We start from the raw sequence: 27,999 nt of genomic DNA, 5'->3' as shown, positions 1-27,999 counted from the left end.
AGTATCCCAAACAGGCCATTAGTTTCATTACATTGTAAAAGCCATGTAGAAGATCAAGCACATTTGAAATACAGAATATCCTGAGTTCCGATTTCTGAATGAAGTAATAACCCCATGAGGCTTGGTAACAGCATTACAGAAGATTTATACGCTAGAGTACAAAAAAATAGTTACGCCTGTCCAAGGTCTGGAATTATTATGAAAATCTAATCGGTTTGGAGACAACATTACAGAAGATTTATACACTAGAGTATTATGCCACCCCAGGGCCTGGAATTATTATGAAAATCTAATATGTTACACCATTCCACCTGTTTGGGTGTCCACTAAAAAAGGCTCATTTTGGTTTTAAACATCATGTCGTCCTTGTCATGTTCCAAATGAGAGCTTAAAGGTGCTTCGCGGAGCTCAATGCCAAATGCGTAGCAGCGAGAGTTCCCAATAAAAATATTGAATCTAGACATAAAGATGGTGCAAGATACCAGATGGAAGTGGCGTCATATTGCCGTTTCCGTGCTCAAAAAACCCTGGTTCAGCTGTTCCGCGGCAATGGCATAATGGCTACGGTGGAGAACCGCTTGAGTCTATTCGGTCCTCACTTTCCTGTTCATCACATCATGGTAGTATAGGAGGACGCACATGGGCTGCCCAAGAATGCTGAAGAAGAACCAAAAGATCATGTTCCCCACCTGGCCAAGCTCAAAAAAGTAAAACTTCAATTAAAACCTTCCACATGCAAAATGTTAGTAACATGAACATATATACCTAGAGGATTAAAATGGGAGACGGACAATAGCACCACATAACTGTTAATTCTGAGACAGATAAATTAGAAATACAATTACTCAATCAATAATTGCCCTGAAATGAGAACATACCATACTGTTTGTGAATTTATGCTGGAGGTACTTCGTCAGGATGACCAGGGGAATCTGGCACGGGATTTAATATAAGCACATGAGCGAACAACACAGTCATCTTTCTTCAAATAACTTGAGAACATGAAATAATCCACTGAGTGTCAAGACGGTGTTATAATATATTATTTTTCATTGATGAGCAAGATAATATTCATATTGCTGTGGTTTTCATTGCATGAAAAAGGGAAGAACCTACCACAGGAACCTACAGCTAAATGACTGACACAGAAATTTGAGACTCCAGCAACTAAGACAACCAAACTCCGGAATTTAATAGGATCAACCTGGTCCTTTATGGGCTATTGTACTAACAGTGGGCTAACAATCACTAATTTCAGCAAGAAAGATGTAGATAATGCTTGGACATAATTATTGATCCAAGTAGACGGATAAAATGCAGCTCCTAACACTGATATTTGTTAATTTCTGCAGACCATAGATAGGTTAAAAAGGGTGCAGAGATAAAAATAGACGATACAACTATATGCATATGCAGATTGCACAATTACACAGTTGAACCTGGCTAATTAAAAAAACAACAATAATTTCCTATGAGTCACTTTTACAGACATGTATAACCTGCACATTGCAAATCCTCAAGCAACTAATTATTCTTAATCCATTAACTTTCCATCTACCATCTGTATTGTTTCAAAAGCAAATGCATTTGCATATAGTAACTAGTGCCGACTTCAATGAAGCTGTCAGGGATTCTCTGAACTGAGCTAACTTAAACAAAGCAACCGCAGAAATTGTGAAACTTCAAAGTGGAAAACATATAAAGAACAATAATTACAGCGACCGTTGATAAGGATTTTCTAATAGCTAAAACAATTTAATGACCAGATACAGGTACCATGGCACACAAGTATTTACTGTATGAAAATTCTAAAGGTACCGTATCCTGGTGGAACATGTGTCCCAAGTCATAAAAGACCTTGCCAATGAACTATTAGATTTATCATAGGATTCTGCCTTCTATCAGAACTAGAAAGAACTCTGACAAGGTCAGCATAATTCATTCAAGTTAGAAGTTGACAATCAAATAGGAAACTTAATTTACTAATGCAGGCAAACTGTATTAGGTAAATAATAGAATTCCTTCAAAAGAAAGTATAATGCTGGTGTGTTCCAAAAGCTGTCACCAAAGCAAGGTATTGTAAATTGACAAATACCTGAAACATTATCCCTATGAATGCCCAAAACTTGAATATGTGGCAGGGAACAGCAATGCATATCTGTAGCAATCAAGTTGATGCCAATAAATAGACATTGTATATAACATGTCGAGTAACTAAAATTTTACAGTAGGAAAAGCAATAAACAAAACAATAGCTTAAGAATGCAACCTATGTCACAAATGGCTTAAATTTCAAGGTATAATAAAAGGCATCTTGTGCACAGTGCAAAACAATGTATACAGAAAACATAAGAGAAAATATAACCCAAAAAGGGGGAAAAAAGATTGCTGACAAGAAAAAAGGTAAATGAACCTATATGATTCTTGCTTCAACACTTTTATTTTTTGCACATAGATTAGGCACCATATAAAAGCACCAAACAATGAGAAGACACAAGGCAAGTTATAGTCACATCCAATATAAAACTAGAGACCAGTGCCGACACAAAAGGCGATCCTTTTCTTTAACTGGCACAACTTCTATGGTTCCCTCAAAACCAGAAGATAACTTGAATCTTTTATTTTGTGTATGCCACATCCACCTCAAAGTCCTTGCTTCTACAATGCTAATGTTGTATTCCTAGAACTCTTCCATGGCCCAGTAATCTAGCCGGTGCATCATTAAACTCTACTCTCAACAGCAAGAAGTTACCACACAACTTTGGCATCCTCTCCAGTCATTCAATATGCTCTAATCCTTTGACTTATTACTTCACTTAATCCTCCTCATTTCACTTTGTAAGATATATCTGATAATAAAATTAAATTATCTCAACATAATTCAATGTATCCCAAGCATACCAAAAAAGGAACATAAATCAACAATATAGGCTATAATTGTACCATTCAACAAATCTAAAAGCTTCTTTACTACAAATATTGTATAGAACTTAAAGACGACGCGTTACATGATGATGAGTGACATCAAAGTCGCAGATAGTTAATAAGACAACATCCATGTTAAGAATGATGTAAAAATTAAGAAAATGTAATATACCTCGTGGAATATAGCAGAAACGAGAAAGGAAATCAAAATAGCAACAGCCTGCAATGAAAAAGTCCAAAAAAATGCATGAAAATATAATTTAAAAAAAAGGGACCAAGTTAGTTCATAACCTTAATTAACAAACCCAGAGAGAGAGAGAGAGAGAGAGAGAGAGAGAGAGAGAGAGAGAGAGAGAGCTCATTCCTCTATCGTAGCAACAATACCTTTTCTTTCTAATTAACAAAAACAATTCTAGTCTTCATTAAGTTTATGGTTATTGTAGGTCACTTGTGAGCAATGTAGTCTGTTATTACTTGCTTCAAATTTTAGACATTACAAAACAATAACAGTGACCTTGTATAGCATAGATGACAAAAACAGAATTACTATTAAGTATTAACCATGGATTGTATCACCATAAGTTTCTAAAATCCAAGCATACCGACTGACAAATTGACATAAGGATTCTTTTTCATGATGTATCTAAGCCACAAATATCCCTTGACCAAGAGGAATCGCACCACTAAAGAAAGCTACAATGCAGAAGGGACATATATATATATCCTTCTTTATTTATAAATTCAAAAGTTGCAAAATTAGCTGGATGAAGATACAAACTGAAAGAGTAAAGAGAAAATCATTACCCTTGGCAAGCCATTACGTAAGCAGGGAAAATATATATGACGAATCATCCATCTATGGACAGGCTGCAAACAATTGGATTATCATCAATTGTCAGCAATTTGTCTTCCGCAAATCCACATTTCAGGGCTACAATATTAATGAGGCAGATAGCAGCATAAAGAAATGAAAGTTCAAAGCTACAGTACATCCACATAAATATCGTCGTAGAAAGCAGCAGATGGAAAGGTGGGTCATATCTCTGGAGGGGCAAGTTAGGGAATGAATGTATAGCCAAACCTGAGAGCATCAATAGAAGGTCTTTCATGAAGGCTAACATGCTAATTATTTCAGTTTCACAAGAGAAGAGAGATCTATGGCATCTGGCACGATACACCACAGTGGGCTTTATTCTTTTTGGTAAAAGAACAATTCACAAAATATGAGTGGACAACAAAACATCCGGAAACTATAAATTGACAGATGAACATTCTCACATGTTATTTATAATCAGTCAAATCCTAATTAAAACTACAGTACTTAGAAGTCAGTGGCTGTTTGCAGATTTAAATGCAAGCCTCCCATTTAAGGAAAAAGCAAGGATAATAAGGCAAACACATTGATAAAATCAGAAAAATAAGAAAAACAAACTGAAGAGCCTAACTGCTTCATTGCTTTTATATATAAGCACTAAAAGTTTTCTCAGGGGGGAATGATGTGCAGAAAATGAAATAATTAAAGAGAAAGAAGAATGCAGAAATCAGAATAGAAGATGTCATTTTACTGAAAATAAGGAAATCAAAACTACATATAGATGGATATGATCAGAGCAAATTTTATGAACGAAGTAATGAACCATCAAATAACAATAAGCCTCATCCCCTTTAGTAAGAGTGTCACTGATTTTCACCCTATCACTGAAGACCTATGGCCACATCTTTTGTCAACAGAAGATATTCCATACCTTTTTCCTCAACCTCACCCAGCTGTTTGGCATGCCCTTCCTTCTGATGGAGATCGAGAACAAGTCGTGATGCATTGAAGGACTGCGATATCCGATGTTTCTTAAATGTAGTTAAAATTATCAATTTTCTGTTTTTTCTGTCTAGTTCCAGCTATTTTTAGTTCTAATTGTTAGCTTGATAAGACCTATTTACTGCAGCATTACTGTTCACGATACTGTTCATACTACAAGTAAACAGTAACCATGCGTTGTTAGGGGCAGTTTTCGGATTTTAAAATAGAGTTGAATTAGAATTTCTGTTTTGTTATAAAAAGGGACTCTTAGTTTGATATAGTCAGACTTTACGTAGATTATGAATAAAAAAATGGGATATTTGGTTTTCTTTACTCCTGTGGTGTAATTCCACAACAGACGTTCAAGCCCTTCAAAGACCTACACGTGATTCTTAGGTCCCGAAGTGAGTTTAATGTTTCTCTTCCTCTCCTTGTACTACTTTCTACTGCCTTCAGTTTTGCTTCTGTTTTTTATTTTCTATAGTCAGGTTGTTCTATTGTTGCTGCTGTGAACTAATCTGCGGTATAGCCACACTAATGTCATCACAGTAGACCTTGTTCTGGTATTGTAGCAAGCCTAACAGCCTTCCACCACAACTTTCAGGTGATCTTTGCAAACCCTAACTTTGCTGCCCCTGACTAGTTTCTCAGATCTGTAATATTGCAGAATGAAATCAGTTGTTACAATCTTTGTTATTTCTTCTTGAATCTATCCTTATAATTCACCAACAGACCTCTTACTAGCCAAAAGCATAGCTGGAATTTCCAGTTACTTATAGGTTTAACCCTTGCTTCCATGGTCTGCTGAACCGACTGGTACCGGTACCGACAGGCATCGGTATGGTATGGCTATTGAAATCGGTTCCGACCCAATCTAGATCGGAACCGATCGGTTCATGGCTTGTACCGGTGCGAACCGGCTCAGTTCGCACCGATACATACCCATGTCGGTGCGAATCGGCTCGGTTCGTGGCGGTACATACTCGTACCAATCGGTTCGCACCGGTACATGGTGTTCTTCACAAGAGACAATGCGTGGCTAAAGCCATGCGCTAAGTACCATGCGTTGTGGCATTTTTGGTACGGTACCGGTACCGGTACCGGACCGCACCGGTATGTCGGTACGGTCGGTACGGCGAACCTTACTTGCTTCCCTAGACCCTATAGACCTCTATTGTCTAGACTATCCTACATCACATTCTTTCCAGAACATTACAAAGTAAATCCTTGTTCTGTAACCACATCAACTCTGCATCCCAATCTTTCCTATTAGGAGTTGCAATTTCTGTAAAAGCAAGCTTCTCTAAGTTCCTTTTCACAATGTCCATAAAGAAAGAAAGTTACCAGATAGAAGAGATTAGATTCACTCTCTTTAAATGAGAATTCTAATTTCTAACACTGCAACATTATGAGCTGTACTTCCTAGTTATATGTAAAAAGGATATGTCATGCACAATCTTCTGTTGTTGGCAAGCTCCATATAGTGCAGTGGTTTTATAGGCTTTACTATCTTCTACCATAGAGTGTTATACAATATGGACCCAAAAAAACTCAAAATTATGGAAACATCAAATCTTATAAATGTAAACAGATTAAACTAGAATTGACGGAAAACCTACCAATGAAAACTATTAAAAATTGAAGTATTATTTTCAGTTTTTCACGGAAAATCAAATGCTAACTACCATAAAGACAAGAAAGGAAAAGGGTAAGAAGCTTCTAAATACTATATATCTTGATGAAGAATCAAAATACCAAATTATTCACTAATGTTACACAAATAAAATGACAATAATCCCATGCTGAACACCTGAACCCATAACCAAAGGTTCCCTTACAAAAATCAAGTACCAGCTACTAAAATACCTGCTTGGAATTTAAATCTAGAAGAAAAGTATCTACATAATAGAATCCACCGAATTCAGCTATTAAGCTTTATAGAATATGCATTATTGTTCCACTAAATTGAGCCTTTATATTTGATTTGTGGTTACATGCAATCGATAGATGAAAGATGGAAAAAAATTACAAATAAGACTGTTGGGGTAAAAAGGACTTCTGAAGATACAGAGCAAGTTGGGATAGAAAGGAATTCTGAAAATACATAGGAAGTTTCATTTAAAGTCAAAAGCAATTTGAGTCAATCTAAATGTTTCTAGCCTACTGCTTTTCTGATATCACAACACATATAACAAAGTCATCAGACAGGACCATATATATATATATATACGATTGCATGTATATGCATGAAGTTTCAGCCAAAACCAATCCTTGAGCTGAAATCAGATCAGTTTCAGTCTCTGCTATTTGGTCTTAGCAGAGAACGAACTGAAACTGGCTGCCAGTTTAGGGATTCGGTCTATTTCAGCCGAGACTGACAAGTTTTGCTGGTTTTGGCTAGTTTCAGATGAAACTGACTGAAACCAAAAGTATATGCTTTTTATATGTTTTTACTTGGTGTTTATGTTATATTGGGACCATTTTGTTAATTACATGAGTACATAGGCTATATATTATTTATTTTCAGTGTTTTTCTAATGAACATGACTCTTGATAGTTTGAGGTCTTCAAAACGGCCTTTACAATAGTACTCTACAGAAGACTAACGTTAACAATTAAATACTACTCATTTCTTAGGAAGCATCTTTTTAATATAAATAAATATAAAATTCCATAACTGTAACTATCTGAGTACATACTGCTTAACCATGGAATCATGAGTACAAGTATCTAAATTTAATATATGTGAGTTCTGAAAATGCAAAAAAAATAAAAAAAAGAAAAGCATTAGGAACCAAAATGCTTCACAATTTCCATTTGCCTATATAATGAATTTTCAACCAACTGAGGTTCAGGAAGTAAATTATACGCACATGAAATATAAAATATTAATATGCTCACGAATTTCACTTTTATGCAATATTAACTTCAGCCTCAAATTTTACATGTATAATGAATCTATATAAGATAAAATATTCTAAAATGTTAGGCAATAAATTTCCCTGACTTATTCATTTTTATGATATTTTCTCGATTTTTTGATTGAAACTCTGAAACACAAAACTTTGAAATCACCGAAACCGCTGAAAAAGAAACTCCACAACTCCACACACCCCAAAACTGAGTTTCAAAACCTAGACGCATACGTATGAGACATACTTTTCTAGTAACACTAATGGAATCCCAATAAGAGTTAATAATTGATAATATATGTAGTTTCAATAAGAGTTAATAATTGATAATATTTATAGTTTTATTCCTAAACATGAAGAAAAGTTGATTTCTCAAGAATATTGACATCTAAACTTATTGATTATAAGAGGAGTAACTTAGCAGATAGGAAGAATAAAATAAAAAACATCCAGAATAAGTTTTCACAACTCTCTGAATGAAAGAAATGGCTGACTAAAAAGTGATTATAGAAGAACATATTAATCTCAAATCGAAGCATATGTTTGTTTTTTTGTAACTAAAGTAAAGTCTTAGGTTCACAAAATAAATCATAGTTGATATAAATAAGGAGCTATGTGTCCATAGAGGAAAGTAAGAGTGAGGAAGAGATGTACCATGTTCCACATTCTCCAATACTGATGCAGTCCCAAGAAAGCAGCGCATGCAAAAGACAGAACATATTAAGAAAGCAGTGTGTTAAACTCTTACATTAGTTACCTATTTACATTTGAACCTACCTCTTCAATTGTTTTCGCATTCCACCAATCTTTGTAAAACTCACGATCACCAAAGCAAAGGAGTTCAGCAAGAATATTCAACCTATATTCATATAGAAGATGTTTAAAGTCAAAACTGTCAAAACAAACAACACTATTATTCCATATTTGAAACTGCAAGCAGCTCTGTACAGTTTTAGAGTGTAAAAAGATTCGGTATAAAAAAATTCCGATTATAAGTTATACTAAAGATCAGAAGACACTGACTACTTGGTACTCAATCTTTTTAAAAAATGAATGGAGATTTTATTTTCTAATGAGAAATTTACTTTTTATCTTAGAAGGTTTGCATCTGCATAATTCTGAAACTTCAAAATAATCTATACTTCTTTTGGAGAGTAATAAATGATTGGCATTCCTTTAGATGATAGGAAATCAACAGATAACAAGATAAGCTTATGCAAAGCCTTACCATAGATGGAAAAAGCAATAGAACATACAAAGCCACACATATAAAGTTGGTACTGATAGCTTCAAGACTCTCTCTATAGCATTCAAAAAGTTCCCTTTCAATGGATGCTGAGAATTCTGGACAATCGGGTTTATGTACTGCAAATATTTTCCAATAAATCTATCTTACAATCGGGTTTATGTACAGTAAAATTTTTCCAATAAATCTATCCAACTATTGCTCAGTTTATTATTTTTTTCTTAAAGAGAGGAAGCCAGAAATGCTTACTTGCTCAATGATGAAACCCATCAAACCTGTAAAAATCACCAACTTAACAACTTGACGAATCACCCAACCTTTTCTAATGCATGTTGTACGAGGATAGCTTGGCTACATTTAACATGAAGAAGTATGAAAATCCATGTAAAAGTGAAATCATGCTTCATGATTGAATGAAACTAGCAAATACAGGATCAAACCTACAAGAATCTAACCAAAAGTACAAAGTGAAATGAACAAAAATAATAGGGCAATTTGGTAATATTCAAGTGAAGAAGGAAGCAAATTTTATGGTTGGATATTCAGCCCAAAAGGTTTTGAATGGCATACAGAGCATCAGAATAACATATAACAAAGTTGATGAAATTTAAGTAGAAATTTCCTAGAATGCGATGGTCACATGAATTTAAGAAGCTAAAAAATGTAGAAGAGAGAAATGCTATACAAAGTAGACCTTTAAATAGTATCTTTATTTTGCTAACAACCAGAAAAGGTGCATGAATCTATCGAGGAGGGATGAAGCCTTATACAACCATATGATATAGGGATGCTCTCACTAAGTGGACAAAGCATCATATAAAGAATACAATAGTAAAAACTAAAAAGCATACATGGAACAAATGTTATACAGTGTTATGTACAGCTCTTCATCCTAGTTTTCCTCACAGAGAGTTCATGAGGGAGAAAGATATGTGTTCATGTGGTAGGCGACTGCATAATTAGTAATATAACAAAAAAATTAAAGTAGAGAGAACATAGGTACAAGACAATCATGACAAATAAAGACATATGCTTGGTGCAACATCGATTGCCAACAAACATTGTGAGTGCCAACAAACATTGTAAAATACAGGTAATGACACCAAAATTGAACCACAAGATGACTCTTTGCTTCTTGGCCTGCTATGAGATAAGGAAAATCACAAGGCATATCCAGCTGTTGATCAGTGGCACTATCACAAATACGCTTCAACTTGTTCTTGCAGAAATCAAAGAGTACGACAGACAAATAGGACAAACAGTACTTCAATAAAAATACATCTAACATGAAATATCACAGTGCTACGAGTTGTGACAACAATTAACTAGATGAATTTAGTTAGGAAGAAATGTACTGCAGAAAGATTTTGTCGGATAAACTAGACAACCGACAAACTTAGTTCGCGGTATTATGTAGGTTCGATGTATAAACTGGCCAAAGCTTTGAGTGAAAGTCATTTGAGTTACTCAGATATTTATGCTGTAATAGGTGGACAATGTATGTTTGCTGAGCTAGTAAATACCCTCAAGGATATGAGATCACCGAATAGGCAGATGGAGATTCTTCTGATGTTCAACATCAATTCACTATAATAGTTTTTAATTGAATGTTTCATCCTCCAATTGTGGCTGAGCAAATTCATTCGATACAAAAATTACCAACGGGAAAGAAGTGTTTTAGTGTCTACAATTTAGCTAACACATAATCAAAAATTACTGCTACAAAAGTTAAAACTGTTAGGTACTCGAAGTACACTTTTAGTCGCAAAGGTTAGTAAAGAGCTGGCAGGTAAATACATACACCTTAAAGGCAATGCTGAGGGCATCTGAATATATGCCAACAAGCACAATTAGATTTTGGGTTGCTCCTAAAATCTTGGAACTCATAGGACTTTTATCATTGAACAGATTTTCACATATGAAAATCCTGAGATTAGAGGTTGGGCAATTCAGTCTCTAATATATCTACAGGCTCGGTTAGATTTTGCATCGACCGCAGACTTGGTTTTCACAGGCCTGTTGCTTTGAAAGGATATCACATACTATAATCTGCAGAACAGAGATTACGCATTGCAATCCCCAGTAGTTCATATGAAAATTTTTTATTGTAACAGATTGGACCATGTAGGTTCTCCATAATAATTATGCCCCAGAACCAACAGGTTGTAAGTGAGTGAGCACAAATTAGTGCAAAGTGCAGATCTATACTAGACAAGGAGTGATTGGACCAGCTGCCAAAGGTAGAGACAGTTTATCAGGCCAGTCCATTAAGCAGCCTCTTATGGGTGCATTCAAGATCAATCAAATCTTTTAAGAGAAGCAAAGCTATAGCAAAATAGTATTTAATGGCAAGCAAGAGAAAATCTTTGAGATCTCTAAACATCAAGGTATGGTTAACATATTTGCGGTGGCATTCTATGGAGAAACAACAATCATTTCTGTGTCAGCATTTGAGGGTTACTCCATTGTGAGTACACTACATATGTTGCTTAGAGCTTAATTTATTATCTGGAGATAATGAGTTAGAAATATGTTGGTATTTTACACAAGATGCAATAGAGGAGGGAGAGAATTACTGAAAAGACCATTTTTTCAAGCAGCATTTTTTATCATTTTCAGTAGACTGATGGCATCTCTTGGTATATATGAGGTTACTTCCAGCATGTGAACTTTCAATTTATGTCTGCTTTTTTTTTAACAGATTCACCTCCATTTAATTATATCCATCTAATCCTTGTGGTTTAAAATAGCGGTTGTCATTAGGAGCGTGATTTAGGTTTGCTGCATGATAGAATTTGAGTGTTCACTTCAAAACTGCCTGCAGTACATGGTGAGGATTTTGAGATTTGCAATGTCCTTTGCAATAACTTCTCAGTGCACTGCTGAGCAGGCGATGAGAAGGATGAATCTCAAAGTATGTTCTGTATAGCAGGCAGACCCAAAGTGGAAACTAAGTTTTCACTTTGCAGCGGACCTAAACCACATCCCTGGCATTAGATCATCAGGCATCATTTTCATGTTTGGATGACATTATTAAAACCAAGTTAAGTGAATCTGAAAAAGAGAAGTCAGTCCTTCACATATTTATTTTACATTAGTCTCATACAGAAAGTTGGAAACACCTTAGAGATATATTTGTCCCTTTTACCCTCTTGAGAAAGCAAGGAGAAAGATGCCCTTAAATCCTGTGAAGTGCTCTGTCATTTTCTTACCTGTAAATGTATTCTTTTTAGATTTTTTAGAGGAAAGAGGATCTTTTCCAACCTTGATTTGCTGGTGGTATTTTGACAGTTTGGCTTCCCTCTAATGCTTTTAGCTGCATTCATATAACAACTGATGGGGTGTGAACATGCGAGCAGTGTGTGTACAGAACAGCATAAGGGAGGATAAGCAGTGGTTAAATGAATAAGACTAGCGCAAAGAGATGCCAACAATTTCTCTACACACACAATAGAAGATACTGGCCTCCATGATAAAATAAAAAAAGGAACAAATTAAAGTCTTAAGTCAAAGAAAAAAAAAACCTGGTAACAAAGTGTGGGAGCCACCATGAAGTATACTAAACTTTTAAAGCTGTCACCTTTCAGGTTATCAATCTCAGGACACTTTGAATACATATCCTCCTGCCAACAAAAGAAAAGAACACCATAATTGCGAAAATGGTTGACTACTTGCTTCTTGATTTATCAACGCTAAATTTATGGACTTCCTAAGCTACTCAAGACAACAATTATCCAACCAATTGCAGCCAGCAAAAGAAAGGAGAACAAAGAGCGAACACACTTAATTATTGCAAGAAAAGTTTACATAAAAATATATTTGGAAGAATAACTTTCATCACATATGTCATTTAATATATCCTTTCATAAGTAAGAATGAATATATCCATGACATTTACAGTCTTGCCAAATAGAGAAAAATGAAATTGACATTCTTGTCCTTAACAGGGTTGTAAATAGCTTATCGAACATAAGCCTAAAGATAAAAACAATGACTGAATAAAGGGCTTAGAGAAGGAAAGAAAAATTTTGGAGTCATGGACAGAAAAGAAAGCATGTTAACTTTCAATTTTCTTTCATAGGAGACCGATATATCAGACAGTCTAAAATCTAGTTATTCCTTGAGAAAAGGAATCAATATGGTTTGATCAGGACAAGGAATAGAACCTTCCAAAGCTGAACAGCAGCATTGACCATTAATAACAAAGCATTTCTTTCCCATTATCTGAAAAAGATCCTCAATTCTTGTCGGATTATATATTAAGTTTCTTAGCAGGCAAATATTTTCTTGGATCAAAAAAATGATATTTTCTCATCCTTGAAGAACCCATTATTCAAAAGTTAGAATTTACTCTTTTGAAAATTTTATTAGACATCATTTGTTATCTTTGATGATCTTTAGTATCTCACTTGTAGTGCAACTAAGTTTAACATTCTACGTAATACATGTGAAAGGCGAACGATGGGGAAAATCATACCAAATATATCAATGTCTAAGATTAGATGGGATGACTATGGGGTTAGGGTCCAGATCTGAAACAAGATCTGATCCTGATATACGGGAAGCATATAATAGACTCAAGGAAGAAAAGGGAAAATTTAGCTACTCAAAACCTTTTACAGGGTCTCTTACATGGCACAGCAGCGATATATATATATAACTTGACAATGAACACTATAATATTGTTGTCCAAGGTATACAGTACTAGTATCAGCACTTGTTTTGGTTAGCTGGTGGTATGGTATGGTACTGTGTCGTTCCGCTCCTATGCATACCGACAAAGGGAGAGCCAGCAATGGAGGGGGAGAGGGAAAAGGAGAGAGAGGAAGAGAGAGAGAGAGAGAGAGAGAGAGAGAGAGAGAGAGAGAGAGAGGAAGAGGGAGGGAGGCCGAAGGAGGGCTGGGGAGGGCCGGAAGAGGGCTTCCGCCCTCAGAATCGTCTTTACTTAAAAATTGTAAAAATAAAAAAAAGGCCTTCATATCCCAATTTCGAATAAAAAAAACCCACCCCGACCCTTGTTTCATTCGAAACAGAGGAACCAAGAGCAGAAGCCTCGCCCTCCTTTCCTCCCTCACCCTCCCTCCCTCCGCCTCGCTGGTTTCTCAAATGGAGGGGTGGAACCATGATGGTCTGCCTCCCATATGGCTCAGTACGCCCTGAATCGGATAGTTTGGGGCAGTACAGTATTCCAGGTTGTCATCATTTTATGAAGCTAGTTGATTGAATTGCATGTTTTTGGTCACATTAGATTCAGATATCAATATCAACTGTTTGCACAATTAATTATAGCATCCACTACAACGGTACAACCGCATTCTAATTAGAGCTATTACCAACATAGAGTATGTTAGCAGCTAGTGATTGCACTCTCAAAAATAAATATCTTCATACATATTTTGAAGTCAAAGAATTAAAAATTTTCAAAATATTTTTATGCTATAAGCGAACGTTTGCAATGCAGGGACTAGCTTTATAACCTAATTAAAGTTAGGAATATATTTGGGAAAGGAATTTTAAGCTGCAAGAGAGATATGAAGCAGGTTTATCTTCAATTTGAAGACAGAGATAGTACCCTACTATCCTCCTTGTGTTTAACCATCGGGGTTCCTTATGTTACCAGAAAGAATGCTACCTACTACTCAGGCTATAGCAAGAATTCCATACATCAGACTCTCCTCTGTAGGTACTCCGCACAATTTGTGTGTATATACAGAGGTATGTGTATGTATGTGTAGAAGTATATATATGTGCATCAATATCTATGTATGTTTATTTATCCACATGCATATATCTATATATATGTAGACATGTATGGATATCTATATGCATGTCTATGTGTGTGTGTGTGTGTGTGTGTGTGTGTTTATATTATATGTGTGTGGGATTCCAACTGCACCTAGTTGTTTGGGCAAGTGATTGTTTTTTGCATTCATGCTTTATACTTGCAAGTAGTCATTCTGTAATCAGTGATTAAAAAAAAAAACTCATGAGCTTTACTAAACAATTCTCACCACATCAAAAAAATTAGAAAAAAAAAAACTCATCCAGGTAAAAACATCCACTGAACTATGGTAGTTTATTATCGATTAACAAACAAGATGGGCGTTTTACCTTATCAATAGATTTAGACAGCGTCCTCATATCATAATTAGTATGTGCATATGACACAAGCTTTAACCAAACAACACTTGCAAAGAGCATCAATGTAATGCCAGATAAAACAGCAGAATCACACCTGCAATGTCATCAGAAACAAATAATAATAAAAAAGATAAACAAGAATTTTGACAGTACAAGTGAAGAACATTGTTACTAAACTAAATAAGTGGACAACAAGAGAGCTGTCTTGAGCTATTCTGTTTATCTATTTTGTCACATTCTTGTAGAATTTCTTTAGGATCATATTTAGATATAGAGAGTGCTTGAATGAACCACAATTAAGTCTCCTATGTTGTAGGAAATATCAGAGATCTACCTAATATACTGATGCATTATACAGAAAAAATTGTCCTTGGCAGATCATATATGCATATACATTCTTATATTGGTTATACTTTTCTTTTTCTTTTTTCTTTCCATTCTTACAAGTGATATATCCACCACCATAGTTCCTACATCACTACAAATCATATAAATTTGGGCTTTCCTTCCCTACTTCTTCCTGTTCAATTAACGGTCCGTTTGTCCATAAAACATGAAAAAAAAAAATCATGATCGCAAGCAAGGTTCGCCGTACCGGTACCGAACCCCGTACCGGTGCCGCACTAGTATAGGCGTACCGAGTGTCGGTACGGTACCGTACGCTCGGTACCGACCGTACTGACATTGGTGTACCGATACCGGTACCCATCGGTACGGGTACGGTATGCTCGGTACCGACTAGCACCGACCGGTACAGCGAACCTTGATCGCAAGCATACTTGAAGAAGAAGCCATGTTCAAACCATTTGGAGGTTAACAAAAAAACTATGTCATTGTTGGTTTTGTATTCAAGATCGAGTCCTCCAAAAGATCTTGAACTTCTTCTTTGTTGTCCTTTCACAATCCTTCAAATTGAACACATGGCACGCAACATATTAGAAGTATATCAGACCAATGCTGCACATGGACAAGTCATTTGAATTTCAAATTTTGAAATGATTATTTTCCTTAATCTTTTCCCTTGTTTGTGTGAATCTCAAGGATTAACATAATCATTTTTGACACATTAAGTTGAATTCATATAGTACGTCTAGTACTTGCATCAATTGATAATTAGTGAAACATCGACTGAGATGGTAGGAACATGTGTCAAAGAATAAACGAGGCTTTATCATGACCAAGATGGATTTCTATAATCATGTAGGCCAAACACAGAGCTAAAAACCAGATACAAAAATCACAAAAAAGGATTATATTTTCATAGAAAAATGAGGTAACTCTTACTAGAAAATATAGTACAAGTTTTGTTGCCTACGACATGGCCTGTGTTGTTTCATTGACTTATCGACATCATCTAGCAGACAACAAATTCATCCAATAAGGAATAATACATATATCCTAAATATGACTATACAAAATTTAATTGAACAATTACTGTTCCTTAAAAGATAGTCTCCTAATGCATAATTTGTATCCTTCTCTTTTTTATTAAGTGGTGGGGAATTGATTGGGGGCATTATCCATTTGATACTAAGTAATCCAAGAATCACTGCACTCTGCCCATACAGAAAAAAAGGAGTCTGCCTTCTTAAATAGTTCCTAGTGCTGCACGAAAAGAAATACGAGAATCAGATTCGATCACGTATCCAAGTGCCAGGCTCAGCAAAAGGGGAAAAGAGAGATATAGTGATATGTAAGATAACATATAAGTTTAAGTAAATTAGACATTTATACCTTTAAAATTATCTATTTAAATACTAAAAAGAAAATGTTAAAAAGATCGTTCAGTGTTGAAAAGGAATAACTATTCACTCCTAATATCAAATTAGAGGATCAAACTCACTGTTGGAAGAATACAACTTACTCATTATTGGAAAAGTTCAACTCTTTTTAAATATTTAAAAGTGGCTAAAACTTTATTAGTATCGAAGTATCCAGTATGTATCTGACTTGGTTAAATATCCAATATGGATTTTTCGAGCTGGATATGAGTGTCCAGGTAACACTAGTAGTTGACCCTTCAATGATGCTTGCACATGTTTGTTTTATCATATGGTCACAAACCCACACAGCTCCTGATTGCTTATATACCAAAGTTCATCCTTCTATGACAGAAAAAAACATAAATTTTCTTCTAGAATAAAATTTATTTCATTTTTTGGCTTCCTGCCTCCTTAGCCATCTAGAATTCCAAAGGTGTCTAGGAGCATATGAAATCATGGCGTGTGTGCTTGGTAGCAGCGCATGCATGTGCCATGTAAGCATATCCACAGTGAGGATGCAGAGTGCTTGTTACATTTTGCAAGCAATTTCTCTCAAGCATATGCATGATAAGAGAGATGACACACTCAATGTTGCACATTTAAGTGATTGTCGTCCCTTCCTAAGGCAGAGAAAGCCAAAAAGATGGAAGACTAGCTGGAGTTCTTAAGGGCACAAATTCTGCAAGGTTGTCGTCAAGGTTCTTACAAAAATTCAAATATCTTTAGCTGGCTCTAGTGCATGACGAAGTGTGTCGAAGATTCTATTGCTCCTAGCCACTGGGTGTTCTATTAAATGCCACCATCTTATGTAGGCTATTATATAAAGAGGTAGATACTGCATATGCAGCCAAGCAAGAATTAACTAGTTGCAAAAAGAATAAGGACCTTGTATTGCAATATGCCAGTGCAGTGCTTGTATGGTGTAAGTCTTATTCCTAAAGGTGAACCTTACAACCAGAATTTCTTCAAGTCTTAGGACAAGGATGTTGAGCAAGTTCCACTCAAGTATAAAGGACCTTCAGCAAGTGTCACATACAAGTGGAGCTAGATGAACTTTGAGTTCTTTGCATCAAGCTATGAGGGAAAAAAATTATCATCATGATTCTGTATTAATTTTTATTATGTTCCTTCTGTGATCTAGTTTTAGTTACTCTAGCTGTAAAGGCTTAGATATACAATTCTATGCATAAATTTTGAAGTAAATACTTCTATTGCAAGAGCAAACAAATAGCAACTCATCGTGTGGCAAGAAGAGTGGCATCTCCCTTAAAGCAAGGGTAGTTTTTCTGACAAAAAAACAATAGACTATTTAAGTTGAGGCAGATAGATAATCTACTAAAATCAAGATTTAATTTCTAATATAGATTCTGAATATGCATGATCTCTTACAGACTACTTGGTCGGATTACAAAATGCAAGAATGTTGATAAACTGAAAACAAGTCAACCTCAAAATCTTAGGTTTTTCATATTTTTATTCAGGCTAACTACAGGCAATAGCCACAGAAAAAGATAAATATTATTCAAAAAAAATCATAGTAATCCAAATCAACTATATATCTTGAAATTAAAAACGGGAAAGAAAAAAAAAATCCACACCTAAGAATCACAATAACTGGATATAAGAGTTCAGCTGTTGTAATTATTACATGAAGTGAGATAACAACCTGAAAACAATAGTAAAAAAACACAAGGGAATTAGAACTGCAATAAATAATTGAAAATAAGACAAATTAATGGTTACAAGATATCGTGGCATCATCATTTTAGAAATAAGGACATACTGCACAGAGATTTAAGGTGATACCACTAAATATTGCACCAAGCTCTTATAGGAACATACTAACCAAAACAAATTAATGATATGAGGCTACATAATTGATATCAACAGCATACACTTGCATGCACAGGACAAATGACAAGGCTATAACAAGTGAATTAAAAAAAAGGAGTGCAGATGATAAACAGGTGGCCACAAAGCCACCACAGTACCTACATACTAGGAAGGAGCCTCGGCAAGCACCAGGTAGGAGCCTCAGTGAGGCAGCCATCTTCTAAAGCATTGATGTCAAGCAGATATTTTGGAAATTAATTAATATTGCAAAATGAACATTGTACAAATTCATAAAAAAAATGATTTAGTAACATTTGAAATATCTCAATAAGTAAGGTTCAGGAAACATCTGGAAATTATCAAAAGAAAAATGTCCAATACTCGGAGAGGGAAGATTCTCATAACGTAGCTCAAGATATATCATGTGATCAAACAATCACACAAGAATCAATTCGCCGGAGAATGGCTCATTGGTGTCAAATTTCACATGCAGCTGTGGAAAGCAGGCTTGAACATAGTGTCGGTCAATGTTGTCTTATAAGAGCTTGTTGAGCGACCCAAATAGATCCATAATATCTTGTGGATGTGTAACAACTATCTTGCGCTAAGACCTGTGTTGGCATGCCTTTAATCCCATATTGGGTATATGTGGAGTAGATCTTGGGTAAAGGCCAAGGATCTAAATAATAAATTTTGGCTAGCCCTATCCTATGGCCCATGTCGATTAAGAGACAATGCAACACGGGCCCTTTTGTGGTTGACCACAAGCTAGTCGTGGTGCTTGCAATTGTGTTTTAAGATTGGACACATAGCTTCTCGAGGATGCCAAGGCTTAATTGGGGAGTGCATGATGACCCATGCTAAGTCCCACATTAGGTATGTGCTGGATAGATCTTGAGTAGTTATACAAGATCAAGAATCCAAATAATAACTTCTGCCTAGCTCTTTTGGTGAGGTCCCAAGTTGTTACATCTTGGAATTTAGATCAACATGTTTGGGAAAAAAAATCAGAATTGGAGGAAAGTTTGGTCAGAATTAATTTGGATCTAAATGGAGAAGGGTTCATCCATCAGTAGACATAAAATGCCTAAGTGCAAATCCACAATAAAATTTAAGGAAACAATGGAGCCAAATAGGATTTTTTTTTTTTTTTAAGAAAAAAGCTTGACTAGTTTTCTAGCCAAATGAAATATTAACTCTCAAGTCTTTAATCAGCCAAATGAACCTTTTTCCCTCTCCTAACTGAAGTATCCGACATTTTCTTAAAAATAATCACTTCTTATTAATTTAGTGATGATGAGCACACCATTGAAAATGTCAGAATTCAAAAGGAATCAAAACGGAACATTCAACAATCTTATGGTTGTTGACCACTTAAGTACCCCACCCATTCAGTTCACTCTCTTAACCCCTAAACAGCTGACTTGAAGAGGATCACTTTTTCATTGCCTCTTTTCTTAAGTCAAAAAATCCTCATCCCGCTCTGCATAATGTCAAATACATTCCTCATCAAGGTGAACTGACCCACAATTCCCCACATGCAAACTCCCTCTACAAAGATGAGGATATAGAATAAGCCACCAAGCCCCATAATCCATGTTTCTAGTGACAGGTAATCTGTCACAATAGAATTCAAAAGAATATATATAAAATAAAGATCTAAAAATGAACAACTTAGAACCCTCATGCCATCAAAATAAGAGAAATCTTGTTTGTCACTTCCAGTGATCTCACTTTAAGATTTACTTGATTTTGAAATGAGAACACCATCACTGGATCTCCAAAAAATTATAGGTACCAATTAAACATCTGGTGGTTGGAACATAAATTCAGGGACATGGATGATTCTCACCATTATCTTGTTATGACCAATCAAACATAAGATAAATGACGACACAATTTAGCTACTGAAAAGATATATAATTTAATCAACCATAAGATGAATGACGACACAATTAGCTACTGAAAAGAGATATAATTTAACTTACCGACCTCTCTTTACAACCCCATCCTTAAGCCCAAGGTTAAAGAAAAAATGCTATTTAAGAAAGAATGAACATCTATAATTGCATCTCCTATTCAAGATATACTGGCAATCTCAGTAGTCAGTACCTTACAACAGTCAGGGTCTCAAGGACTTAAGAGTTCTACACAAATTTGCTCTAGATAACTCTATGCATTCCAATGTTAAAGAGCTTATATATTTGCATCAACGAAATAGGTCATGTAACGAGATTGTGCATCATCAAGTCTCATGCTAAGGAATGCATTATACCATCAGACTCAAGATGGCTTCTATTCCCACTTGAGGTCGAGTTATAGATTTTTTCTTATAATGTTAAAGAACCCACCCACTTCCCCTTTCATCAACAATCCCTCCACCTCAATGAGCCATATTGCAACGACCCGGAACCTCACCCAAAAAGGCTAGCTAGAAAGTTATTAATTTGGATCCTTGGCCTTGCTTTAAGTGTCTAAGACCTTAGTGCATGCCTGATGAAGGACTATGCATACGCATACCATTTATAACAGCCCAAGATCTCACCTAACAAGGCTAGCCAAAAAGTTATCAATTGTGGTCTTTGACCCTGCTTAAGTACCGAAAACCTTCCATGCACTTCCACTAGCAAAGACTATTGCCACTGGTGGTTACATATATCTAAGCAACAACAATTTGGCAAATAGAAGGAAAAGAAGAGGAAAGGGCAAGGAGAGGTGAACAAAAACAAAGAAGAGGAAAGGGCAAGAGAGGTGAACAAAAACAAAGAAGAGGAAAACAAATAGGAAGAGGAGGCGGTAGATTAGGAAATACAATAGTTGGTGCCAGATTCTGCCACCAATGCCACTTGATTCTCCTAGCTTTGTCCTATAGTTACTGTCTCCCTAAGTCTTCTATATTCACTTAAGGCATAAAGGAAAGAAGACGGACAGAATACTTACATCAACTCAACAAACTCAACCTGATTCACCTACACTGCCCAACTTGCCTCCAATTAAACAAGCTAGATGTTTCAAATGCTAGTATTGGCACCCTATCAGTAAGGGACTGCTATGTTATGGCACCAATACATGCGTACCTCACCTAAACAACCGTACAATCGCTGTGTCAACATAGCAGAGGTGATTCCAAGCAAGCCACCTGGGAGCCCACCTAGTGATCGAATGCCTCAGTAAAACATCTAGGAGTGGCACCACTTGAGGTGAGCAAGCTGCATCCTAGCCACCACCTAGAGCAATTTCTTAAAATTGTGTTGACCATTAAAGAAATTGAAAAGAAACATAACATAAATAACTGTTGGGAATCATTAAAAATAAATTCAAAGCAGAAAATAACTTAGAACTTTGTAAACACGGATGATAGTCATAAATACATCCATGCCTACAAGAAGGTAGGCTTTGTTTCAAGTAGAAAATAAAACAACTGAGAACCAACAAAACTAGTAAGATGCAAGTGCAAGGAAGGGCAAAAATAACCAATAATCAAAGAAAGGACTCATTGTGCAAAAATTAGTTGGAGAGAAGTGGAGGATTTCCAACGATGAAATATTGGAAGTGGGGTGTCATAAAAACTTCTCATACTGATGCAAGACATGACCCATGAAAATGTGTCAAAGCATCAACTTTTTATAGCATAGATAATTTTGTTAATTTTATGTTAATATCCTTTTGTGAATGTTGTTTCAATCATTATTTGATTCATGTAAACTACCAAGATCAAGAAAATATAGTTGTTTCCCAAAATATGATTTCCACATCGGCAGTGCAAAAGCTTCAATAAAATTTGAGGATGGATGTGTATAGGACCAATATCCGCAATACCGACCGTACCGACGTACTAATGGGTGTCAGTACCTGTTCGGACCGGTACAGACGAGTATCCGTACCGGTCCGAACAGGTACCACTGGTTCGGCTTAGTTCATGTATCCAAAAGCTCCAAAAAAATTTGGAACCGGTACCGACCGGTACAGGCCGGCGGTACTGGCCGGTATGGGCCCGTACCAGTCAGAGCTGGTACCAGTTCGGTACGGGCTGAACCGGCCGGTACGGGCTGATTCAGCATTCCTTGTATAGGACCAATCACAAACATTTTAAATGTCTTCTTTGGCAATGTGCATCTTATGTTTCATCAAGGTTTTAAATACCAATGGGATGGCAAGGGCATCTTACCACTCTAAGTACTAGGATGGGGCACTATCGTGAATGTTGGCACAGGATGAGTCGGGAAATGGACTAAAACAGGGCAAGACATCCACTGTCCGAGTATCGATATGCGGAGCACCCCATTGCATAAAAAATATGGGAAAGCTTCATCCCACGTTATTTAAAACCTTGTCTCATACCATTCAAGTATGCTTGATCAAAGACAGCAGCCCATATAAAAATAATCCAAGAAAGAATCTATCATAAGCTCTGTGTTGAAAGATAACTTGAGACATAGATAAGATGTACATCACGTAACTACTTACTGATTCAGAAATGAAGTTGTGCTGGGCCAGCTTTTCAACCATGAAAGCACCAAGAGGAAAAGCAGGCAGCGTGAGGCTGCAAATCATATAAAGTAAGAACAAAATGTAAAACCATGTTACGAAATGCCAAAGTCGGGGGAGAAGACAAAAGCATTACCAACACATCAGGAGTGGCCAATCTCTGAGTGATTTTGAACTGAACCAATATCCAGCTCTAATTAATAGGCCATACTGAAAATAGAAACAAGATCATGTCATGCAAACAGCAATTGCTAAAATGGATGAGTATGCACCAGGGAGAAACACACAAAGATGGGAGGGGATGGGGGGCGGGGGACGGGAGGGGCGAGAGAGAGAGAGAGAACACTGCTTTGTTAAAACTTAGAAGGAGAAATTGGAAAACCTTCATCAAGTTCTCAATAATAAGCCTGCTGTTCACCGCAATAAGCACTACTATACAGAGGTTCAAAAGACCTGCATGGCTCTGTCATGAAGCATATTTTATAATTAGTGCTACAAGGTTCCAGTACAAACATACAGAGAAAGAATAAACATAATAGATCTTGCCAAAACAAGCAATTAGTGTTGTTAATAGAATCCCCATACCTAGCCTCATCATGTGTGTCCAAGTTAATTGGAAAAAAATTCACAGAGCACAACAATTATGTAGTATGATTCGCTAATGACATGGATGAATCCCTATGCTTCTCAAAAAAAAATTCATAATAATATAGCTTGCTAATGCAAGCATAAAACATTTATAGTCTGTGGAACTTCAATATGGAATAGATGCGGGAATATAGTTACACATGGGTTATAAATATATTTAGATGTTATATAAACATCCAGCAGGAACACTTGATAAACCCCTAGACAAGGTTGAAGGACAAGGCCAAACAAGAATTTGTAAAATTTGTTGCATGTCAGGATCAGATTTGATCAGTTGGATCAAGACTCGGCAAAGGAAAGAAGATAAGTGTTTTATGGTTTCTGGGTTTAACTTTAAATAAGTGGTCCTATAGTGGGTCATATTTTTGTGGGAGCATACTTAGAGATGTAGAATATCAAGAAGCCTAAATTCTACCAAAGACACTTTCGGATCATTAATAACAAATTTCTTTGTATATGCACTACATTTTCTGAAGTAGTCTACATAAAGCAGTCTAAGACTTCCAGGAACTTAAAAAACCAAGTAGATTAAAAGGTTAGTCTACAAGCAGTTTTGCCACATTTTTTTTCCATTGAGTGTTAAAATTTCTATTAGCAAAATTCAGCAATCATATTCCAGAAGGAAAATAAGCATGGTTCTAGAGCTCTTCTTATCAAGAGATGGAAGGAGAAAGACTGTCATGAAGAAGAAGAAGTTGAAGAATATGATTATGATAATAAAAATAATAAACTCAAATAAGCCAGCATAGTGCATTTTATTACAGTACTAAAACAGCCACTGTGATACCATAAGTATTTTAACAAATCATGCCAAACTTTACAAACCAATTTGACACGGTTAAATAATAAAATACAATTACCTATATACAGATTCTAGACTACAGAGGCACCTGCAACTTCACTCCCCAAATCTCCCTAGAAACTCAGTGCAAAATTGTAATCCACATCCTCAGTTCTTCAAAGAAGATTATTGCAACAGATATTTGTTGCTCACAAACCATCATTTATGGGAAACAGAGATTGTATAAGAAGGCAGTAACACCAAAAACTTTAGACCAGTGAATGTACATGAAGATGATGAGTACTAGCATACTCTGCCCCAACAAATAAAGCGACCATCAATCTCCACCACCTCACCTACTCACACACGCATACATGATTATCATCAAACGTCTTTATTAAGTCTTTCAGGTAATGATTATATTTCAAATAGAACACCCAATTCCAAAATTTATCCTAAATCCATGGGTCACTTTGCTGTTATCCAGCTAAACACCAACTAAGAAGATTGTAACCCCAAATAAATGCATGACCTATTCCCTTTTAACCAACTTTGTAGTCTACAAAAAGGAAAGAGAGAGGTCGAGTTAAGTAGTGTAGAGAACATGATTCAATCTAGGTGCCCATGCTAACAGCATTGAATGGAAAATATAAATCATTAACAACAATTTTCATCAGATTTTGTTAAGACGTAGAAACAATGTTGCTTAATAAGATTGCAATGCAAAGAGACACTGAAATTTAATACATGAACATAAAAACATAATCCCTAGAGGTACCACACTAACAGCGGCATCCCGACCTAATCAATGTGCAAATGATTTTGGCAACACAATGCAAATAGATCTTCAAAATATTTGCATAAATAACAAGTCTTGATATCATGGAACTTCCAACACTATAAGTTTATGCAAATATCACCATACTCTGAACTTATCAGAAATTGTCAATGTCAATTCAGATAATGTTTCCGACAAACATTCTTTGCTATAAATACTTTGATTATGTACATCAGCATATAACAAGACAATTAGTTACCTTCATTTTGATAAGCACACTCAGAAAGCAATATCAGTTATTTAGTCCAAGTTTTAGAACTTGAATAATTTCTTCTTTCAAAGCTTATGTAGGATATCAAAGGCTTCTAGAATAAGGCCAGCTTAGAATAAGTGTCCCTGCAGCTAACAACAATGCTATATAATATAACTGAAAGCTTACATCTTAAGAAACTAATCCATTAGTATATTGACTCTTGATGTTTTCGATAAATTGTTAATCCACCATTAAATGTGCTGTATTTCATTAAGAAAGCTTTAACATTAAAGTACTGTGGACTTGTCTAAGCCTCGTGATTTTTCAGTGCATCTAGTTTTTCCCAGTTCGTAAATTTTATTATAGAAAATATAAAGCCTACATATCGACATTTCAATTTACTATTAAACATAGCAAGAAAAACCCCATTCGAATATGGACTGTGCTTTATAAATTGGTTGGCAGAAGGGGAACAGTCTCTCCGACAAATAAATGGTTGAGTTAATGTCTTAATCATCCTAAGAATTGATTCTTGGTGATTTCTTGATAATCAATAGGTAAAATTATTGCCTACATTCATTATGGCTATTAAGTGACGATTTCATTCCAATGTTTACAGCATTCCAAGGATGTAACCTGAATCAATATTATATAACATGAACTACAAACCTCACAGGAAAACATAAAGTCTCATATGAACCTAGACGTATTGAGCAATGTCCTTGTATACATAATGATCAGTGCTGGAACTAGGGGATCGAAGGGATGGGCAAGGTCTTCAGCAAATAGTAAAATAACATAGAAATCCTCAGTCGCATTAAATAAGCAGAAGTGGTTTTTAAAGCATGACACGATTTGCAGAGATCAAAGCTTATAAACTAAGAAAGAAGCTTATCAAAGAAGTCGTACATAACTTCCCGTGTCCTGCACTCCAAATTTACTACTCGATCCAAATGTTTTTGAACGGAGCACTTGTCTTTGATCATAGAAAAATCCGGAAAAAAAAATCAAAAACTATGATCACGAGAAAACAAAGATCATGATTTCCATCTTAAAAGCAAACGTACGTGTTCTTATAGTAAAATTTACAAAAGCAGATCAAGAAAAACCAAGAAGAAACAGAGATTATATTTCTCATCACAGCAAAATTCACAAAAACCAAACAAGTACTAGCTCAAAAGGAAATGGAGCTCATGTTTTCAATCATATCATAACTAGCAAAAACCGATCAAGAACTACGACCAGGAAGAAACAGAGATCATGTTTTCGATTCTAGAAAATTCAAAAAAACCCATTAAGGACTAGATCAAAACGAAATCGAACTCATCTATAGCAAAGTACACAAGAACGGCTCAAGAACGACGATCAGGAGGAAACAAGGGGTCGTGTTTTCAATTATTGCAAGATTCAGAAAAGCCTATCAAGAACTAGCTCAGCAAGAAACGGAGCACGTGTTTTCAATCATATCAAGATTCACAAGAACCGATCAAGAACCACGGTCAGGACGAACCACACGAACCTGTTTGAAAATAGCATCAGAACTGAGCGGACTCTCCTTCACTTTCCGGTGAGCCGGAGCCGACGCCCGATACAAGAACTTCGCCGGAACCCCACCTCCCGTTCCTTGTCCCTGGCCCCTCCCACCACCATCCTCGTATTGCCTACCATTCAAGACGGAGACTGTCTTATTCTCCTCCTCCCGATCAACCCCGTCCACCACGCGATCCCTCGTATCAGCATCGGAGCTCGTGTCCCCGCGGGAGTCCTCCCCGGAATCGGTGGTCAAGTTCTCAGCGCTCGGGGAGCTCGTCTTGGAGGAGGAATCCGGCACCACCACGGCCGCCACGGTGGAGTGTAGCCTCCGCCGCAGAGACGATTGGAGGTCCGACGCTGGAGACGGCTCCGGCGCTCTCTCTAGGGTTTCTCGATCGCTCGGAATCGCCATCAGGGTTCTCTCGCGATGTTTCGCTTCCGTCTCCGTGGTATCTATAGAGACGGGAGAGGCCGGAGCAGGAGGAGGGGGGGAGGGCATCCGAACGAGAGCTTCTCGAATCTTTAAAGGCTGAGAGAATATAAATAGAATTAGAGAGGTCGGTCCTTAAGGTGCCGTCACCTCCCTTCTTAAGTGAACTTACAGAGAGAATATAACTACATTTAGAGGTGTCGGTCGTTAAGGTGCCGTCACCTCCCTTTCTTAAGTGAACTTCCTGTTTTTAATTGTTGGGTCGGACCCCTGGGTGGGAGTTTCTTCGGGGCGAAGGGCGGTGAGCGGATCCATATGGGGATTTCGTTGTCGAAGATCCCTCAAATAATAGAGTAGATAGAACGGAAAGATGGCCTTTCCTAATTAAAAAAGAAGATAGTTTTGAAGGTGAGAGGTCTCCAAAAGGACCGAGTAGGGTCAATGGCGGAGCCATGGCTTTTCAAACGATG

At 36.4% G+C, this 27,999-nt stretch overlaps 1 protein-coding gene across 1 annotated transcript; it reads right to left on the bottom strand.

The window, feature by feature from the left end:
* Positions 1-69: 69 nt before the first annotated feature.
* Positions 70-27,632, bottom strand: LOC103709557 (diacylglycerol O-acyltransferase 1-2-like). Its single transcript, XM_008794981.4, has 16 exons — positions 27,086-27,632; positions 23,489-23,569; positions 23,243-23,316; positions 23,086-23,161; positions 18,384-18,451; positions 14,993-15,116; positions 12,406-12,504; positions 9,131-9,232; positions 8,864-9,000; positions 8,413-8,494; positions 8,290-8,310; positions 3,730-3,792; positions 3,098-3,145; positions 2,096-2,158; positions 879-932; positions 70-689 (listed from the first exon to the last, which is right to left on the bottom strand). Exons 1-16 carry the CDS (start codon positions 27,596-27,598, stop codon positions 585-587), a joined length of 1,710 nt encoding a protein of 569 aa, XP_008793203.1. The 5' UTR covers positions 27,599-27,632; the 3' UTR covers positions 70-584.
* Positions 27,633-27,999: the final 367 nt, after the last annotated feature.

Source organism: Phoenix dactylifera, chromosome 9 (assembly GCF_009389715.1).
Source record: "Phoenix dactylifera cultivar Barhee BC4 chromosome 9, palm_55x_up_171113_PBpolish2nd_filt_p, whole genome shotgun sequence".
In the NCBI taxonomy this organism is placed as follows: Eukaryota; Viridiplantae; Streptophyta; class Magnoliopsida; order Arecales; family Arecaceae; genus Phoenix; species Phoenix dactylifera.
Note: the sequence above shows the minus strand (reverse complement) of the source record. Positions and strands in the feature narration are given on the sequence as shown.

Bases quoted from the DNA above. Each gene is read 5' to 3' on its own strand.
- LOC103709557 (XM_008794981.4), bottom strand. From the start codon at position 27,598: ATGCCCTCCCCCCCTCCTCCTGCTCCGGCCTCTCCCGTCTCTATAGAT. The intron at 23,162-23,242 runs GTAATGCTTTTG...TATGATTTGCAG, and splicing joins TGGCCACTCCTGATGTGTTG to CCTCACGCTGCCTGCTTTTC. The intron at 3,793-8,289 runs GTACATCTCTTC...AATTGTTTGCAG, and splicing joins ATTGGAGAATGTGGAACATG to CCTGTCCATAGATGGATGAT.